General features: G+C 41.3%; 1 protein-coding gene across 1 annotated transcript; it reads left to right on the forward strand.

Moving 5' to 3' along the window:
• The first annotated feature begins 516 nt into the window (after nt 1–516).
• ccnb3 (cyclin B3) lies at nt 517–19317 on the forward strand. Its single transcript, XM_041884527.2, is given in 9 exon segments — nt 517–657; nt 1030–1180; nt 3986–4018; nt 4021–4071; nt 11227–11330; nt 13692–13800; nt 13802–13834; nt 17125–17316; nt 19150–19317. Coding segments are annotated over 8 exon segments (774 nt in total). The 5' UTR covers nt 517–657; nt 1030–1096.
• The last annotated feature ends 1988 nt before the right edge of the window (nt 19318–21305 follow it).

Genomic DNA, 21305 nt, shown 5'->3' on the forward strand with positions numbered 1-21305 from the left:
AAGCTTGTGCTACCTTCCCACCTTTGGGACAACGACTCCGATTGTTAGGGCGGAGACATGAGCATCTTGTCATTATATACATATTTATGTTAATTAAAATAATATTTTTAGAAATATGCTATGTAGAACAAACATGCCTCTCCGACATTTAGAATACGGAATCACTTTGGCTCTATTCATGGTTTTCTATCTGCAACGTTCAAGAACGTTTTGCAACTGAACATGGCCCTGATCTTGTGAAAGAAAGCAAAACCAAAGACAGTACAGTCCTATGGCAAAACGTGTTGTGCAGAACTGTCACAAACGCTGCCTGCAGGAAACTGCAACAGGGTACGGTTTACTACTAGCTACCGAATTTCGTGTGAGAACTAAAAAACATCAACAAACACCAGCAAGCTCCCATTGGTTGCTAAGAAGTTTGAAAATTCTAAATGCTAACAAGAGCATGGTAGCCAAGCGCTGATAGGCTAACTAGCGACGAATTTAAACCAATCAGAGTCGTCCGCAAGTGTTTGGCTGCAGTCTGCTTGCACTTTTGTTTAGCTCGCCTTCTGAACAATTAAATGTTGTTGCTTTTTCATGAATTAACAGATTGCATGTTGTATTTTTCGCTCAGAAACGTTGCAACTTTGACATCACGGAAAGTCGATACGATAAGTAAGATCTAATTGCATTGATGTAGCTAGGCTAGAAGTTAGTTTGTTTGCTAGATATCGTGCTAGCCAGTCGAATTCACGTGTAGTTGACTTTTTTGTTGTTGACATTTTTAGTCATTTAGCAGACGCTCTTATCCAGAGCGACTTACAGTTAGTGAGTGCATACATTTTCATAGTTGGTGCATAACCTTTTGCAGTAACGTTTAGTTAGCAAGCAAGCTAACCAACGTTATTCAGCTTATAACAGTTAATACACTAATATAATTGCCAGTTTACAAGAGTTTATGAATGCTTTGAAGATAAAAATAAATAAAAAAACACGCCTTCACGTTATTTTTCTAAGCGCACGTCTATTTAATGTTATCTCTTGCAGGATACAACCACTTAACTAACTAACATTCCTGTCTACAACCATTTGGTGAAAACTCCAAGTTGCAGTCATGCGTTTTCCAAGGGGGAAGACACCTAGTGTCACTGTTGGCAGTAAAATACCCAAGCTACTTGGCAAAGGGACGGCAAATCAGGTAATTTGACTAACACCTGCTTTAAACGTTGTCCTTGGATTAGGGATGGTGTTTTACTAGGGCTGGAGCAAACGCGTGCAAACACCTAGTATCTGTCTAGGTGGCTCTCCAGGAGTAGGGGTGGTCACCTCGGTTTTGGCCATTTAACTACTTTTCATCGTGCTGGGCTAGCTATGTAGTTAGCTTTGTAACCAGTCCAGTCCTTAGTTACAGATTAACACCAGACAATGTGATTTCACTAAACATTTTTGGTATCATTATACTGGGAGTTACAGGTTAAGCACTGTTTGGTGTAGCAAATATGTTTTATGAGACTCCTGTTTCCACAAATCGAGGGCAAAGACTGTATTGTTAAGGTTGGTCAAATTCTGTGTAACACCAAACAGTACCAATCCTGTAACTCCCAGCATAATGGATACCAAAAATGTTTGGTTAATTCTCATTATCTGGTGTTACAATCTGTAGCCATCCAGTCCCAAGATTTCTCATCATGGCACAGTTACATTAATTTATTGTGTTTACCTAGGTAGCTACATTTTAGGTCTGTCCCTGACTAAAATAAATCTTGGCCGACCAACAGTCATCTGTTCTTTCAACCAATCGATTGGTGGAAATGTTAACACATGTATTTTCCCATATATAGAAACATCCTATGTGTTTTAATCAAATCAACTATATGCACTGCTCTTGTCTGATGCTTTAAGCGCACTGTTTGATGAAATAATGAAAACATACAAATGAGTAGAGGGAGTCCGACCGCAATTTATTTGATTGTGCCGGGCCGGAGACTTGCGGCGCTGTGTTTAAAAAAAAAAAAAGACCGCTAGTAACTGTTTGACTAGCACCTGTTCTCTCTCCTCCCTGCTGCAGCGACCACAGAACATCAACAGTGTTTATCGCGCTGTCAGTGTTGATGAAGCTGCAACATAATTACAGCCATTTCTGACAGAAAAGTTATGTTACCGAAATCCCTCATTCGTTTAGGAAAAACATTCCCTGTTCCCTTAACCCTTGCTCTCTTTACGTGACACATGTATGCATTGCATGCACGTGACCAATAGGTCCTGACCAATAGCATATCATAATCACATCAATAAATAGGTCATAAACTCTGAACACCGTAACAGCAAAATGGATACTGAAGACGTGACAAATGAACTCAAAATGGGGGAATGTTTACTGGTTGCTCATGAGGTAAAGGGGAAGTCAGATGTGTGAAATACATTTGACTAGTTGTGGAAAATACTGGAGATCAAGAAAAAGAAGGTAAGGAGCAAGCGCTGCGTGCATATTATGTGTGCCAAACAGGTGCTGTTAGATTACAATTGAATTCTTCTGACTGTTTCGAACAATGTAAAAAACACTAAATAAATTATACGTGTACCAGAGAGTCTGTTGTAAAAAATCTTTTATGCCTTTATTACAGCAAAGACTAAAAATAGCCGCATTCATTCGTGAATGCAATTTCCGAAATGGAAAGATGTATTTATTGTTTACGTGAATTATTCAAGGGTCGCTTTATTTTATTTTAAAACTAAAATGCTTGGTTGCATTTCAAATCATGAATGACTCATGCTGTGTGATGACATGAACAAATGATTGATTGATACACTAGCCTATATAAGTAATGAAATATAGGCCTAAGTAAGTTACGGGATTAAGACTAAAAAGGATGCGCTCTTTGTCCTACAGCTCGATGGTGGTTATACAAGGCAGCTATACTAAGCCTACTAATGATAAAGACATCACTTATTATAATGATTATCATAATAATAGTAATAATAACAATAAGGAGATCAAGGAAAAACGAGGGTTATTATGATATTAATTTTCGGACAATTTGGAACAGTGGAAACAAAAATAAATAAATGATATGTGTAAAGCCTTTACTACAGCATAGCAAAGATAATCAATATCACAAATGTGTCTGTTTTTAATCTGACATGTTGTGGTTGCGTGAGGCTTGGTGCTCACGGAATCAGCAGGCTATTAAACACTCACAGGCAACAGAAGCAGGATTGATCTTATTTCTGTAGATATAGATAGATTATTTAAAAAGCCAGGCACATTTAAGTTAGGCTATTGATTTTAGACCTAATTAAGTTGGGGTTTCCGCTCTTCACTTTTCTTAGACAATTAAGGCGCAAGGGCTGTTTTCTTGTCTCCTCACTCTGCTGCTGCCTCCGCCACATTGTTCTCAACACCAATATGGTGGTTAACGTTGCGATTATGCACAAAGCAACTTGGTCGAGGAAAAGGCGCCAATTCAACAGTGCACTGATGTGTTTCAGAACCGCGGACAGCCACCACTATCCAACGCAGAAGAAAGTGCATTTGTGATAAAACAATATCATTTTTATTTGTTTTGCACCATTGTTCTTACGTAATATAACCATATACAATTTCAGTAGCCCATCCCCACGGCCTCCACAATGGATTAGTCCACTCAGACAGGCACAGATCAGACAGGGGTCTTGTACACCATGATAGAAAAACTAAAAACATTTGCTACGACTCGACTAAAGAAATCTCGGGTCGACTAACAGCCTATCAACCAAACATTACCGACCAGTCGACTAAATGGGGTCAGCTTCTCTACATTTGTAGTCTGTGTTGCCGGGACATATTGCATGGACTCACTGTCATGAAATTGTGGGGTGTCTGATATTGGCATGTCAATTTACCCCTTCTCATCTCTCAATGAAACCACTAGTTCTGCACTAACTAACCTCAATGGTGTGTTGCTATCAGTCTCATTGCATAGTTTCATATCAAATAATGTATATTTTCTCATCTCTGTTTTAGGAGGAAGGTCCCCAGGTCAAGAGGTCATCCTCTTCTCTGGCCAGGGAGCCCCTAAGAAGAGGACTGCCTTTGTAGACATCACCAATGTAAGTCTGTCTATCCTCTCTTTCAATCTGTCTATCTGGGGTGTATTCACTAGGAAGCAAACAGAATGAAATGGGGGGGACCCACCTGAATTTGTCCAGAAACTAGTTTTCGGACCATAGAACAGGGTCTGAATGGCTTTCCTGGGGTGTGGCAGAGACTCTCTACAGATAGTTTAAAAGGTACTCACACTCAAACCATGAGAAGGAATAACCCAAGGAGTTAGAGATGCAAAAATAATGTACTTAATTGTGCAAAATAATACAAAGGGTGACCGGTGCAAAAATAAAAGAAAGAGCAAACGTTTCGGCCTCATGCCTTCATCAGTGCTATACAAATAAAAAAAGTAACGCACTTACAGTATGTAGACACACCTGCTGTGCGTGGCAAGCGTAGCAGGTGCGGACAACTAACTAATTAGATATTAGCGAATGGGGATTCAACAAGGTATATTAGCGGAGAATATGTAGTAGAGACATATACAAAAATTGACAATTCAAATGTCACATGATTGTAAGACACATCGGTATAGGCTACATAGCGATGTAAGACCGAATAGGTCCTGCTTTAAATTATGTTCAGCTTATAAAGGCTTCATAAGTCCTTCATAAGCACTACATAAATGTTAAACAATCTATAACCATATGTCATGCTTTATAAATGTGGCCTAATTGTTTGGTACATAATCACCAGTGTCAAATGTGACAACACACTCGAATATGATATAAACATGTGCTTTATAAAGGGTGACATGTTGTGCTGAAGGATGGCATACGCTCTAAAGGGATCTCATGTTAGTCACATTACACCTAATCTCGTTGCCAGACACTTGCACCCAAATGTGTGGAAGGTCTGGTGGACCAACACATCAAGCTTATCAAACTTGGCCTTCTTTAGTTAGGTTTAGGTTTAGGTTTAAAAGCACATTTTAAGAAGATCAATTGTGGAAATGTGCAGGGTTTAGCAATAATTATGACTTTTTGACTGTTAACATTTACATTTTAGTCATTTAGCAGACACTCTTCTCCAGAGCGACTTACAGGAGCAATTAGGGTTAAGTGCCTTGCTCAAGGGCACATCGACAGATTTTTTTCACCTAGTCGGCTCGGGGATTAGAACCAGCGACCTTTCGGTTACTGGCTCTACGCTCTTAACCACTAAGCTAGTTAAGTAATGATGATGACAAATACTTTACTCAGTAAGGTCACTCCTATAGAATTCTATGGTCACTCCCACTAAGGCCAATTTTGAATGGCTGATATCCCAGGCTTATATGTGCTGTGTGTGTAATAACCTGGAGACGATATAACACCAAGAAACACTTACCTTGATGAAAGCCCCCCCCCCACACCTAAAGAAATTGAAAGTGTCTTTCTTCAGCTAGGTCTTTGACACATTCACCCAATCCCCCGCTGAAAGATCAGCCACAATTTTAGCACCATTGTAACAGGTTGTAATCAAGCCCTTGTCTCCAGCATTAGAACAGAAGAGGAATACCTGGTGCAGTAGTCTCTGGTTGGACTACTACAAATCATCTTGGTTCTGACACACACAAACGCAAGCTTTGCAGGTCCATCAACCCATTTTAAATATCTCACACCCTACAGTAACCTGTGGATCATGAGAGAACCTTCATAAATCATCTGAATGTTTTAACCTATTGACACTTTATGTAGTGTCCTGTATTACTTAGTTTGATGTGAGACACCTTCAGTCATTCTTAACACATCCATAAAGACACTATCGCATGACGCTGTACTTCATTTAAAGTCAGACCCCTTTAGTCATGCATAACACATACAGTACCAGTCCCAACGTTTGGACACACCTACTCATTCCAGGATTTTTCTTTATTTTTTACTATTTTCTACATTGTAGAATAATAGTGAAGACATCAAAACTATGAAATAACACATGGAATGATGTAGTAACCAAAAAAGTGTTAAACAAATCAAAATATATTTGAGATTCTTCAAAGTAGCCACCCTTTGCCTTGATGACAGCTTTGCACACTCTTGGCATTCTCTCTACCAGCTTCATGAGGTAGACACCTGGAATGAATTTCAATTAACATGTGTGCCTTGTTAAAAGTTAATTTGTGGAATTTCTTTCCTTATTGCGTTTGAGCCAATCAGTTGTGTTGTGACAAGGTAGGGGTGGTATACAGAAGATGCCCTATTTGGTAAAAGACAAAGTCCATATTATGGCAAGAACAGCTCAAATAAGCAAAGAGAAATGACAGTCCATCATTACTTTAAGACATGAAGGTCAGTCAATCCAGAAAATGTCAAGAACTTTGAAAGCGCTATGATGATACTGGCTCTCAGGAGGACTGACACAGGAATGGAAGACCCAGAGTTACCTCTGCTGCAGAGGATAAGTTCATTAGAATTAACTGCACCTCAGATTGCAGCCCAAATAAATGCTTCAGAGTTCAAGTAGCAGACACATCTCAATTACTGTTCAGAGGAGACTGAATCAGGTCTTCATGGTCGAATTGCTGCAAAGAAACCACTACTAAAGGACACCAATAAGAAGAAGAGACTTGCTTGGGCCAAGAAAAACGAGCAATAGACATTAGACCGGTGGAAATCTGTCCTTTGGTCTGATGAGTCTAAATTTGAGATTTTTGGTTCTAACTGCCGTGTTTTTGTGAGACGCAGAGTAGGTGAAATGATCTCTGCATGTGTGGTTCCCACCATTAAGCATGGAGGAGGTGTGATGGTGTGGGGGTGCTTTGCTGGTGACACTGTCTGTGATTTATTTAGAATTCAAGGCACACTTAACCAGCATGGTTACCACAGCATTCTGCAGCGATACGCCATCCCATCTGGTTTGGGCTTAGTGGGACTATCATTTGTTTTTCAACAGGACGATGACTCAAAACACACCTCCAGGCTGTGTAAGGGCTATTTGACCAAGATGGAGAGTGATTGAGTGCTGCATCAGAACACCTGGCCTCCACAATCACCCGACCTCAACCCAATTGAGATGAATCACCTTTGGTCATTCATAACACATACATAAAGGCTTAATGATTTAAACACAAATGTTTTAACACTTAGGGAAGTATCACTAACAAATAAACATTACAGACATGTTTAAATCATACATTTCCTTTTATTTTAACATTTTTACATGACGTTTCAAAAAAGTCTAGCAATGCAATTACGTTGAACATTACACAGGACTGTGAATAGTGTAGCTTGTCCCTGAGCTGGCAGACGAATGGTTCTTGCCTCTTCCTGCTGGAGTTACTGCATGTTGGTTCCAACCTTATAAGTGACAACAAAGAAAGTTAGCAGGTCTGTTAGGAGATGCCTTTATTACACCGTCTGGATAAGGGCATTTCTGTGCTGCACCAGAAACTCAAAATGGTAGGATGGGGAACTCCATTCAATTCATATTATTATATTCCTCTTTCATTTACAAATCTCATGACGTGACTATGGGACGTGGCTGTATCTAGGGGGGTTTGTATTTTCGGCTATCTATCAATTGCTGTGAAGTCATCGAAAGTATTTTAAATATTGATTGAGGTAGCTACGGTATGAAATCTAGCTCAACACTTAACCCCCTAGAGTCGATGTCCGTGCTCCTGCGGAAATATAATTTGCTTAATAAAAAATTCCCCATATAAATCTGTCAGTTTAAACTAGAGATGTTTTTTTGTTGTTGCATTGGCTGCATCTCAATCCACCACATCTGCCGATTTCGCACTTCCGCTTCTGAGGTGAAAGGTGAAAAAATAAAAACGTATAAAAAATCGGTCTTCTCACAAAATTGTCTGTAGTGTCCAAATGGTTTGGCCTACAAACTATTATGACTCCTCTATGGAAAGTTGAGACTCTCACAAACACATCTGTTTTGGTCTAGGATGCCCACAGGCCTCACAAGACTTGTCTGAAGGTCCCCCGGTACCAGTTGAAAAAATGAATGTTTAGTGCCAAAAATAAGGGGTTAAATACATGTAACAAAAATGAACAAATGTTTCCTGATCTTTCTTATATCTCTCGGATATAGGACAGACACTTCAGGACAAACTTCCTTTAGATTTTTTTTTGGGGGGACTGTTCCATGTAGTGAATCTGTTGTTCAATGCGTTTTGTATGGGCTAATAGCGCTAATGACAAATAAATACAACTGGGTATTTGATTTGCGAACTCATCACATGATCAGCAACTCTAAAAAAAGTACTTCTGGGTCACGTAATATAAAAAATAAATAGGCCCAAGAAATAGTAGAAAAGTGTGAACCATTCATCATATATGAAAAATTGTCTAAACATTAACAATTATTCATATTTCATTGACATTTGCATCAAATGTGGATTTTAAAACATGTTCCAAGGTCAAATAAATGCCCACCAATGTGAATCAATGTATATGGAATACATATTGGCTTAGAGCAAGAACTATTCTGGGTGCCACTGTAAAAGTATTGTAGGGAATACTCAGAATGGTCTGTAGATGTGTCTATATGGTGTAATTTCATGGGGCTCTGAATAATACGGAGTTTTGCTGGCCTTTTACTCCACCCATTCCATTTGAGGCCGAATCACATCACGTGCGCTTACTGCACTACAGAAAACCTGCTAACCAAACAATAGTGCAAGCCGTGCTCACTGAATTAAAGGGCTACACTCAAAAATCTATGTTTTCTTAGATTTTTCCCAGACCTCAAAAGTCATCCCCTGATGTGGTTTAAGCATTGTTGTGAACACAGAAAATAACATTTTGTTTTTCTATAACAAAACGGATAAACCATTTTGGGGGAAGTTGAGATCTGTTCCAATATTGACCATGCACCCAAGAGTGTTTTAAGGGCTTGTAAGCAAGCATTTCACGGTAATGTTGTATTTGGCGCATGTCACAAATACAATTTGAGATATATACTGCTCAAAAAAATTAAGGGAACACTTAAACAACACAATGTAACTCCCAAGTCAATCACACTTCTGTGAAATCAAACTGTCCACTTAGGAAGCAACACTGATTGACAATACATTTCACATGCTGTTTTGCAAATGGAATAGACAACAGGTGGAATTTATAGGCAATTAGCAAGACACCCCCAATAAAGGACTGGTTTTGCAGGTGGTGACCACAGACCACTTCTCAGTTCCTATGCTTCCTGGCTGATGTTTTGGTCACTTTTGAATGCTGGCGGTGCTTTCACTCTAGTGGTAGCATGAGATGGGAGTCTACAACCCACACAAGTTTCTCAGGTAGTGCAGCTCATCCAGGATGGCACATCAATGCGAGCTGTGGCAAGAATGTTTGCTGTGTCTGTCAGCGTAGTGTCCAGAGCATGGAGGCGCTACCAGGAGACAGGCCAGTACGTCAGGAGACGTGGAGGAGGCCGTAGGAGGGCCACAACCCAGCAGCAGAACTGCTACCTCCGCCTTTGTGCAAGGAGGAGCAGGAGGAGCACTGCCAGAGCCCTGCAAAATGACCTCCAGCAGGCCACAAATGTGCATGTCTCTGCTCAAACGGTCAGAAACAGACTCCATGAGGGTGGTATGAGGGCCTGACGTCCACAGGTGGGGATTGTGCTTACAGCCCAACACCGTGCAGGACGTTTGGCATTTGCCAGAGAACACCAAGATGTGCCCTGTGCTCTTCACAGATGAAAGCTGGTTCACACTGAGCACATGTGACAGACGTGACAGAGTCTGGAGACGCCGTGGAGAATGTTCTGCTGCCTGCAACATCCTCCAGCATGACCGGTTTGGCGGTGGGTCAGTCATGGTGTGGGGTGGCATTTCTTTGGGGGGCCGCACAGCCCTCCATGTGCTCGCCAGAGGTAGCCTGACTGCCATTAGGTACCGAGATGAGATCCTCAGACCCCTTGTGAGACCATATGCTGGTGCGGTTGGCCCTGGGTTCCTCCTAATGCAAGACAATGCGAGACCTCATGTGGCTGGAGTGTCAGCAGTTCCTGCAAGAGGAAGGCATTGATGCTATGGACTGGCCCGCCCGTTCCCCAGACCTGAATCCAATTGAGCACATCTGGGACATCATGTCTCGCTCCATCCACCAATGCCACGTTGCACCACAGACTGTCCAGGAGTTGGCGGATGCTTTAGTCCAGGTCTGGGAGGAGATCCCTCAGGAGACCATCCGCCACCTCAACAGGAGCATGCCAAGGCATTGTAGGGAGGTCATACAGGCACGTAGAGGCCACACACACTACTGAGCCTCATTTTGACTTGTTTTAAGGACATTACATCAAAGTTGGATCAGCCTGTAGTGTGGTTTTCCACTTTAATTTTGAGGGTGACTCCAAATCCAGACCTCCATGGGTTGATACATTTGATTTCCATCGATAATTTTTGTGTGATTTTGTTGTCAGCACATTCAACTATGTAAAGAAAAAAGTATTTAATAATATTATTTCATTCATTCAGATCTAGGATGTGTTATTTTAGTGTTCCCTTTAAATATATAAATTGTGTGTGTGTGTATATATCAGACTCTTTTATCCAAAATGTCTTAGTCATGCGTGAATACATTTTTACATATGGGTGGTCCTGGGAATTGAACCCAATATCTTCGCATTGCGATGCACTACCAAGATGTATGCCAGGGTTATAAATGCATTGTGACGCCTCATTTTAATTTATAAGGCCTTTATTAAGCGGTGCTTATGCCACCCTTTATAAAGCACAGGTTTGTCATATTTGACGTAGTGAGTTATGTCACATTTGACATTGGCGCTTATGTCACACAGTTATCCCACATGTATGAACCCTTTATAAAGCATGACATAGTAATAGATTATTTGTAACACATTTAGGTAATGTTCATGAAGCCTTTATGAAGCCTTCATAAAGCTTCATATCATTTAAAGCGGGACCAAAAAAATTATGGGTACAGTACTCAAGTGTAAAGTTCAGAGGGCAGACGGGGGACTTCTACCAGGTTTGGAGGTGTTTACTAGGGACGGGCACTGATACCGCCTTTCAGTCTTGTTTGGCAGTTGGGTGTTTTGTGATGGGTGTATATAGAGTGCTATTACTCACTGTAATAGGGGATTGGCATCAGATGTATGAGTTGTGCAAGGCACATGCCCATCTCAAGTTAATATTCTGCCCTATCTGCACAGTATGTGAAATGACTCTTGTTGAGTCTCTAGTCTCTTCCACACACTTACAGGCACACAAGGTCCACATCAGCCTTCCGGGAACCAAGAAGAAAGACTCCCTTAAGAAGACACAGAAGAAGACCACCACCACCAAGAACGAGGCTAACCTGAAAAAGTAGGTTAACACACTTGTTTTTCTCTCTCCATCGATCTGTTCTGCCTTTTTATGGTGTTGGCTGTATTTAAATGCACCATGGCTCGTTGTGGTGTATTTTATTCGGTAGTAGAATAGTCTTGTACCTTGCCCTTTAGTTTGATGGGCTGTGGAGAATGGTCTAGTCCAGGGTTGCCCAACCCTGTTCCTGGAGAGCTACCCTCCTGTAGGTTTTCGCTCCAACCCCAGGTGTTACTAACCTGATCCATCTTATCAACCTGCTAATTATTAGAATCAGGTGTGCTAGATTAGGGTTGGAGCAAAAACCTACAGGACGGTAGCTCTCCAGGAACAGGGTTGGGCAGTCCTGGTCTAGTAAAAAATGAGTGGTGTATAGAGTGAAAGAGCCAAATACAAAATGGAGGGATTCATTGTGTGTGTTTTAAGGGGAAATTAAATAAAAATATTATAATAATATGCCATTTAGCAGACGCTTTTATCCAAAGCGACTTAGTCATGTGCGCATACATTTTTACGTATGGGTGGTCCCGGGGTTCGAACCCACTACCCTGGCGTTACAAGTGCCATGCTCTACCAATTAAGCTACAGAGGACTACAACTACTCACCACATTTTCTGCTCTGCAGTGCCAATTGAGCTACAGAGGACCATGCTGATACTGAATTCCTTGACCACTCACTCGTATCTTATTACAATACGATATACTTTATCGTCCATTTAATGGAAATTAGTTTTGTGAGAGGTCGTAATATACAGTGCCTTTGGAAAGTATTCAGACCCCTTCACATTTTCCACTTTTTGTTACATTACAGCCTTATTCAAAAAATGATTTTTAGTTGTTGTTTTTTTTCAGCAATCTACACACAATACCCCATAATGACAAAGCGGAAACAGGTTTTTAGAACGTTTTGCAAATGTATTCAAAATAAAACTGTAATACCTTATTTACGTAAGTATTCAGACCCTTTGCTACGAGACTCAAAATTGAGCTCAAGTGCATCCTGTTTCCATTGATCATCCTTGATGTTTCTACAACTTGATTGGAGTCCAACTGTGGTAAATTCAATTGATTGGACATGATTTGGAAAGGCACACACCTGTCTATATAAGGTCCACAGTTGGCCACAGTTGACAGTACATGTCAGAGCAAAAACCAAGCCATGAGGTCGAAGGAAATGGTCCGTAGAGCTCAGAGACAGGATTGTGTCAAGGCACAGATCTGGGTAAGGGTACCAAAACATTTCTGCAGCATTGAAGATCCCCAAGGACACAGTGGCCTCCATCATTCTTAAATGGAAGAAGTTTGGAACCACCAAGACTCTTCCTAGAGTTGGCTGCCTGGCCAAACTGAGCAATCGGGGGAGAAGGGCCTTGGTCAGGGAGGTGACCAAGAACCCGGTGGTCACTCTGACAGAGCTCTGGAGTTCCTCTGTGGAGATGGGAGAACCTTCCAGAAGGACAACCATCTCTGCAGCACTCCACCAATCAGGCCTTTATGGTAGAGTGGCCAGACGGAAGCCACTTCTCAGTAAAAGCATATGACAGCCCGTTTGGAGTTTGCCAAAAGGCACTTAAAAACTCTCAGACCATGAGAAACAAGATTCTCTGACTGATAATACCAAGATTTAACTCTTTGGCCTGAATGCCAAGCGTCACGTCTGGAGGAAATCTGGCACCATCCCTAAGGTGAAGCTTGGTGGTGGCAGCATCATGCTGTGGGGATGTTTTTCAGGGGCAGAGATTGGGAGACTAGTCAGGATCGAGGCAAAGATGAACGGAGCAAATTACAGAGAGATCCTTGATGAAACCCTGCTCCAGAGCGCTCAGGACCTCAGACTGGGTTGAAGGTTCACCTTCCAACAGGACAACGACCCTAAGCACACAGCCAAGACAACGCAGGAGTGGCTTCGGGACAAGTCTCTGAATGTCCTTGAGTGGCCCAGCCAGAGCCCGGACTTTGAACTCGATCGAACATCTATGGGGAGACCTGAAAATAGCTGTGCAGCTTGAGAGGATCTGCAGAGAAGTGTCATACCCAAGAAGACTCGATGCTGTAATCGCTGCCAAAGGTGCTTCAACAAAGTACTGAGTCTGAATATTTATGTAAATGTGATATTTCAGTATTTTATTGTAAATAAATTAGCAACAATAAAAACTTTTTTAAAACTATTTGCAACCATTTCTAAACCTATTTTGGCTTTGTCATTATGGGTTTTTGTTTGTAGAGGAGGATTTTTTTTAAATGTAACAAAATGTGGAAAAAGTCAAGGGGTCTGAATACTTTCCGAAGGCACTGTACATCATGTTTCAGCAATACTTTATTATAAAACACTACTAACCCTTCCCTACCTCTCCCTACCAGGTCTGAATCGGTGAGCTCAGAAAGCCAGGAGGAGGACAAACATGGGGGGGAGGATGAGACCCCAGTGGAAGAGCTGGTGGCTGTGGAGGCTGTTCCACCTAGAGAGTTGCCCCCACACCCCACCCCACCTACAGAGACCACAGGTATGGCTTATGGCTGACTTTATCATCATTCATCAGCCTTTACAGGGCAAGGTTCTGTCATTGACACTTTGGAAGTTGATTGAAGAGCGATTCCATTCCAGCATGGCCCCACAATATTTTTGGTATATCAGATTGTTCTGGCAATTCTCACATTAACTTCCTTCGGAAGAAGGATGTTTGATATGCTTTTTACATTTTTAACACAAACCATTTTTTGTTGTTGAAAATCATGATTAAAATTGCAATTTTAGGCCCTTTTTTAGACCTACAGTTGAAGTCGGAAGTTTACATACCTTTGTTTGCAATTACAGAGATCATACGTTTCCTGTAGGTCTTGACCAGGTTTGCACACACTGCAGCAGGGATTTTGGCCCACTCCTCCATACAGACCTTCTCCAGATCCTTCAGGTTTTGGGGCTGTCGCTGGGCAATACGGACTTTCAGCTCCCTCCAAAGATTTTCTATTGGGTTCAGGTCTGGAGACTGGCTAGGCCACTCCAGGATCTTGAGATACTTCTTACGTAGCCACTCCTTAGTTGCCCTGGCTGTGTGTTTCGGGTCGTTGTCATGCTGGAAGACCCATCTTCAATGCTCTTACTGAGGGAAGGAGGTTGTTGGCCAAGATCTCGCAATACATGGCCCCATCCATCCTCCCCTCAATACGGTGCAGTCGTCCTGTCCCCTTTGCAGAAAAGCATCCCCAAAGAATGATATTTCCACCTTGATGCTTCACGGTTGGGATGGTGTTCTTGGGGTTGTACTCATCCTTCTTCCTCCAAACACGGCGAGTGGAGTTTAGACCAAAAAGCTCTATTTTTGTCTCATCAGACCACATGACCTTCTCCCATTCCTCCTCTGGATCATCCAGATGGTCATTGGCAAACTTCAGACGGGCCTGGACATGCGCTGGCTTGAGCAGGGGGACCTTGCATGCGCTGCAGGATTTTAATACATGACAGCGTAGTGTGTTACTAATGGTTTTCTTTGAGACTGTGGTCCCAGCTCTCTTCAGGTCATTGACCAGGTCCTGCCGTGTAGTTCTGGGCTGATCCCCCACGAGGTGAGATCTTGCATGAAGCCCCAGACTGAGGTTGATTGATCGTCATCTTGAACTTCTTCCATTTTCTAATATTTGCGCCAACAGTTGTTGCCTTCTCACCAAGCTGCTTGCCTATTGTCCTGTAGCCCATCCCAGCCTTGTGCAGGTCTACAATTTTATCCCTGATGTCCTTACACAGCTCTCTGGTCTTGGCCATTGTGGAGAGGTTGGAGTCTGTTTGAGTGTGTGGACAGGTGTCTTTTATACAGGTAACGAGTTCAAACGGGTGCAGTTAATACAGGTAATGAGTGGAGAACAGGAGGCTTCTTAAAGAAAAACGAACAGGTCTGTGAGAGCCGGAATTCTTACTGGTTGGTAGGTGATCAAATACTTATGTCATGCAATAAAATGCAAATTAATTACTTAAAAATCATACAATGTGATTTTCTGGATTTTTTTTAAGATTCCATCTCTCACAGTTGAAGTGTACCTATGATAAAAATGACAGACCTCTACATGCTTTGTAAGTAGGAAAACCTGCAAAATCGGCAGTGTATCAAATACTTGTTCTCCCCACTGTATATCCACAGTAAAACGAGTCGTATATCGACAACCTGAAAGGCCGCTCAGTAAGGAAGAAGCCACTGCTCCAAAACTGCCATAAAAAAGCTAGACTACAGTTTGCAATTGCACATGGGGACAAAGATCATACTTTTTGGAGAAATGTCCTTTGGTCTAATGAAACAAAAATAGAACTGTTTGGCCATAATGACCATTGTTATGTTTAGAGGAAAAAGGGGAAGGCTTGCAAGCCGAAGAACACCATGCCAAACGTGAAGCACGGGGGTGGCAGCATCATGCTGTGGGGGTGCTTTGCTGCAGGAGGGACTGGTGCACTTCACAAAATAGATGGCATCATGAGGATGGAAAATGATGTGGGATATATTGAAGCAACATCTCAAGACATCAGTCAGGAAGTTAAAGCTTGGTCACAAATGGGTCTTCCAAATGGACAATGACCCCAAGCATACTTACAAAGTTGTGGCAAAATGGCTTAAGGACAACAAAGTCAAGGTATTGGAGTGGCCATCACAAAGCCCTGACCTCAATCCTAAAGAAAATGTGTGGGCAGAACTGAAAAAGCGTGTGCGAGCAAGGAGGCCTACAAACCTGACTCAGTTACACCTGCTCTGTCAGGAGGAATGGGCCAAAATTCACTAGACTTATTGTGGGAAACTTGTGGAAGGCTACCCGAAACGTTTGATCCAAGTTAAACAATTTAAAGGCAATGCTACCAAATACTAATTGAGTGTATGTAAAGTTCTGACCCACTGGGAATGTGATGAAAGAAATAAAAGCTGAAATAAGTCATTCTCTCTACTATTATTCTGACATTTCACATTCTTAAAATAAAGTGGTGATCCTAACTGACCTAAGAGAGGGAATTTTTACTAGGATTAAATGTCAGGAATTGTGAAAAACTGAGTTGAAATGTATTTGGCTAAGGTGTATGTAAACTTCCGACTTCAACTGTATACTTGCCCGCTGGAAGACCCAATGATCCGTGAACCGTACATTGTATAGACAGCATCTTTGTGTCATTATACTCCTTATAGTGTGCTATACAATATGAAGTAGCGCTTCATTCTTAAATAACATTTTACACATTAATTGATTTACCATTAAAACTATTAATCTCCCAAAAGTACCCTTTTTGATGTAGTTATTGTTTTAAGCAAGATCTAAAAATTGTCAAATTTCCAGTGGTCTCTACCATTATTAAAAGTTATGATCAATTTTGAGAAAGAGGCGAGGAGTATGCAATTGATATTCTCCCTTTTGAACATTTATTCAAAGGGATCTCCCTCTGCTGGTGATTTGCTGAATGTGCAATCCTACAGGAGAGCTATGATTGGTTAATAACCTTTTAATGTCAATTTTATAATTTATTCAAAAGTAGCAATGAGTCCACTCTGGAAATGTGATGTGTTTGAAGAGTATATTGTGCCAAACAATATGTCTAAAAATAAGCTAAATCAAAAAGGGTACTTGCCAGTGTGGAATCACTTCTTAAATATGTCGCTAACCTTAAACAAAATCATTTTGGTCACACACATAAAGATCTGTCATTTACTTGATCAGAAATGCTCTAATGTTACAATTGCCAAAACAGGCTTGCTACACCTGGTTAGGTTTGAAGAGGTTTGTCAATAGCGCTATTACTCACTGTGGCCCTGTGTTTCTCTGTCAGATCCCTGAGGAGTTTGACATAGAGCGGGGTCATCCTGGTGCTGGGTGTCTGACTGCTGAGTACGTCAAGGAGATCTTTAACTACCTCAAGGCCAAAGAGGTTAAGTTCATCCTGGCTTACTACATGCCCATCTAGCCGGGTCTGAACCCTGGGATGAGGGCCATCCTGGTAGACTGGCTGGTTGAGGTGCAGGTGAGGAAATCGGTATACTTGCTACTACATTAATACAGTTTACATACACCATAGCCAAATACATTTAAACTCAATTTATCACAATTCCTGACATTTAATCCTAGTAAAAATTCCCTGTCTTAGGTCAGTTAGGATCACCACTTTATTTAAGAATGTGAAATGTCAATAATCGTAGAGATAATTATTCATTTCAGCTTTAATTTCTTTAATCACATTCCCAGTGGGTCAGAAGTTTACATACACTCAATTAGTATTTGGTAGCATTGCTTTTAAATTGTTTAACTTGGGTCAAACGTTTCGGGTAGCCTTACACAAGCTTCCCACAATAAGTTGGGTGGATTTTGGCCCATTCCTCCTGACAGAGCAGGTGTAACTGAGTCAGGTTTGTAGGCCTCCTTGCTTGCACACGCTTTTTCAGTTCTGCCCACAAATTTTCTTTAGGATTGAGGTCAGGGCTTTGTGATGGCCACTCCAATACCTTGACTTTGTTGTTCTTAAGCCATTTTGCCACAACTTTGGAAGTATGCTTGGGGTCATTGTCCATTTGGAAGACCCATTTGCGACCAAGCTTTAACTTCCTGACTGATGTCTTGAGATGTTGCTTCAATATTTCAACATAATTTTCCTTTCTCATGATGCCATCTATTTTGTGAAGTGCACCAGTCCCTCCTTCAGCAAAGCACCCACACAGCATGATGCTGCTACCCCCGTGCGTCACGGTTGGGATAGTGTTCTTCGGCTTGCAAGCCTTCCCCTTTTTCCTCCAAACATAACGATGCGCATTATGGCCAAACAGTTCTATTTTTGTTTCATCAGACCAGAGGTTATTTCTCCAAAAAGTATGATCTTTGTCCCCATGTGCAGTTGCAAACCGTAGTCTGGCTTTTTTATGGCGGTTTTGGAGCAGTGGCTACTTCCTTGCTGAGCGGCCTTTCAGGTTATGTTGATATAGGACTTGTTATACTGTGGTTATAGATATTTTTGCACCTGTTTCCTCCAGCATCTTCACAAGGTCCTTTGCTGTTGTTCTGGGATTGATTTGCACTTTTCGCACCAAAGTACGTTCATCTTTAGGAGACAAAATGCGTCTCCTTCCTGAGCGGTATGATGGCTGTGTGGTCCCTAGTTTATACTTGCGTACTATTGTTTGTACAGATGAACTTGGTACCTTCAGGCGTTTGGAAATTGCTCCCAAGGATGAACTAGACTTGTGGAGGTCTACAATATTTTTTCTGAGGTCTTGGCTGATTTCTTTTGATTTTCCCATGATGTCAAGCAAAGAGGCACTCACTGAGTTTGAAGGCAGGCCTTGAGATACATCCACAGGTACACCTCCAATTGACTCAAATTATGTCAATTAGCCTGTCAGAAGCCATGACATCATTTTCTGGAATTTTCCAAGCTGTTTAAAGGCACAGTCAACTTAGTGTATGTAAACTTCTGACCCACTGGAATTGTGATACAGTGAATTATAAGTGAAATAATCTGTCTGTAAACAATTGTTGGAAAAATTACTTGTGTCATGCACAAGTAGATGTCCTAACCGACTTGCCAAAACGATTGTTTGTTAACAAGACATTTGTGGAGTGGTTGAAAAACTAGTTTTAATGACTCCAACCTAAGTGTATGTAAACTTCCGACTTCAACTGTACTATACAATGCAGTATGCCTATAATACTGAAAATGTAAATGAAGTGTTACAGCGAAATCAACCTTTTTGAAGGTAGTTCAAATAAGAGTGAGTGTTGGGATGAAAGTGAGAAGTCCGTTTGACACTGGTTCTGTGCATGCTGGAGAACTTGAGAAGTGTGTCTTGACACTATGATTCTGCAGGAGAACTTTGAGCTGAACCATGAGACCCTCTATCTGGCTGTGAAGGTGACCGATCCCGACCTGTCCACTGCTCCTGTCAATAGGGAGAGCCTACAGCTCATATGATCCACAGCCATGCTCTTAGCAATCTTGTTTGAGGTGAGCACCAAGGTTATTATAGTAAACTAAAACTGGAACTAAAATGAAAAAAATATTTAGTAAACTGAAATAAAATAATTTACAAACCTGTCTGCCTGTCCCTGTTTCGCTGTCGGCTGCTGTGTGAGCGGAGGAGGGAGAGATGCATTCTGCAATTGCAGGAAAAAGACTGATTACTCACAGCTTTCTGTGAGTATATAATTGATTTATCACCTCTCAATATTGAGTTCATGGCATCACTTTATAACCAGAGTAAACTATGTAGTAGGGATTAATATTTTCCCGAATATCTAAAACATTTCTATACCGGGAATAATTCATTTAAGTGCCCATTTTAAGACCTATATATATTCACTATGCCAGGTTTCTCCCTAAATAAGAGGGGCGCTGCGCCACAATATAAAGATTTCAGAGTGTTATGATGAGTTTCTCGGGTATCAAAGAATCAAGGATGCAAGGATATACTTAGACACTTTGTAGACAGTTAATGCAAATGTTTAATGATCGGTACCGGGTTCGTTACATCAATGACCAGAGCTTTGCCCTTGGTGTTACGAACTAACTTGAACAAAGGAGAGACACTACCTTATATACCTTCTGTTACCCTCTTCTTGGCATACATCTGGTGAGTCTCCATGGGCACTCCCTGTCTTTGATGTTCATCACCCTTACCCCAAGTTATATCCTGTCAAATCAATTATTCTAATATCAACCTCAGTAATCTCCTTTGACATAAGGAATGCAGACTTAGTGGAACCAAATCACTTATCTAGTAACTCTTCCCTGGTCCACACAATACTATAACATGACATCATTACACTATAAAAACCTCATATCACAGAGCAAAATAAACTGATACTCAGTAATGATGGCATAACCATTTTTGATCGCCAATGACATCGTTGTGTATTGCGAAACAGGCCGTTCAATTAATTAAGCGCATTTCATCAGTATGGCTCTCTCGACACTGAGCGAGTTCAGGGCGCACAGAGCGCACCCCGAGTATAGCGTTGTCGAATCGTACAAACTTTGTAACTGCAGTCAAAAGTCAAATGACCAAAGTTGCTAAGCTTGCTAGATAACCTCCTTCAACTAAAGACAGAATATCTCCCATTTTTGGCAGATCCGCTCATGAATAACGGGGAGATCAAGAGTGGAAATAGTTTTAAATATGAAGGTATCTTAACAGAGACCAACTCTGTTTAAAAAATAACCATATCTACTCTCGTACCGTTTGTTGATAACACATTTTCTACCAAAGTTCTCATATGGGCAGCAAGTACGACACAGCGGGGAAAATGTTATAGCAGTATTTTGACGTGCTTAGGCGAGAGACGTGTGCTTTGATAATGCAACCTAAGGATTATAGATTCAAGTCAGGATTTTGAGTTTCATTGGGATTTGGACTGGATAGGAAAATAGCCTAGGCTCTAGGACAGGAGAAGGTAGAATTTTCCCTCATGCCTCTCTAAATTGTTAACGGACATCATGTCTGTGACAGAGATGCCTATGTAGTGAATTTTGCATAGGCCTATCAAATTTGTGACTGTCTGAAGAGTCACAATGACAGCTCAAAGAGGCACACGTTATTTTATAGGCTATACTGTAGGGGTTTCCTGTATGGTTTATTAACTGCATTCGGGTTGCGTGTGCACTCTGGCAGTGGCAATTATGTGTGTGCTTTGAATTTATGTGACGTAAATACGCTATGCTAAAGGCTTCCATGCAACAACCTGTTAGAATAACGTGCTATAAATGTTTTTGCTAATCTGCTGCTGCGCATGTTGTGTATTTTGTGGAATTGCATTAGTGCGACATTGGGGGGAATGTTGCAATTTCCCGGGTCTTGTCATTTTGTATTTATTTCGGGAAATTAAAGTATATATTTTTTAAATAATTGGTCGATATGGTTGCAAAGCTACCAGTAATTTACCAAAGTTACTGGAATCTTTGGTCATTTTGGTAATTAACAGGTAATCTATGGGAACTTTGGTAATTTATACTTCAGGGATGCTAAC

Source organism: Coregonus clupeaformis, chromosome 8 (assembly GCF_020615455.1).
Source record: "Coregonus clupeaformis isolate EN_2021a chromosome 8, ASM2061545v1, whole genome shotgun sequence".
NCBI classification, from domain to species: Eukaryota; Metazoa; Chordata; class Actinopteri; order Salmoniformes; family Salmonidae; genus Coregonus; species Coregonus clupeaformis.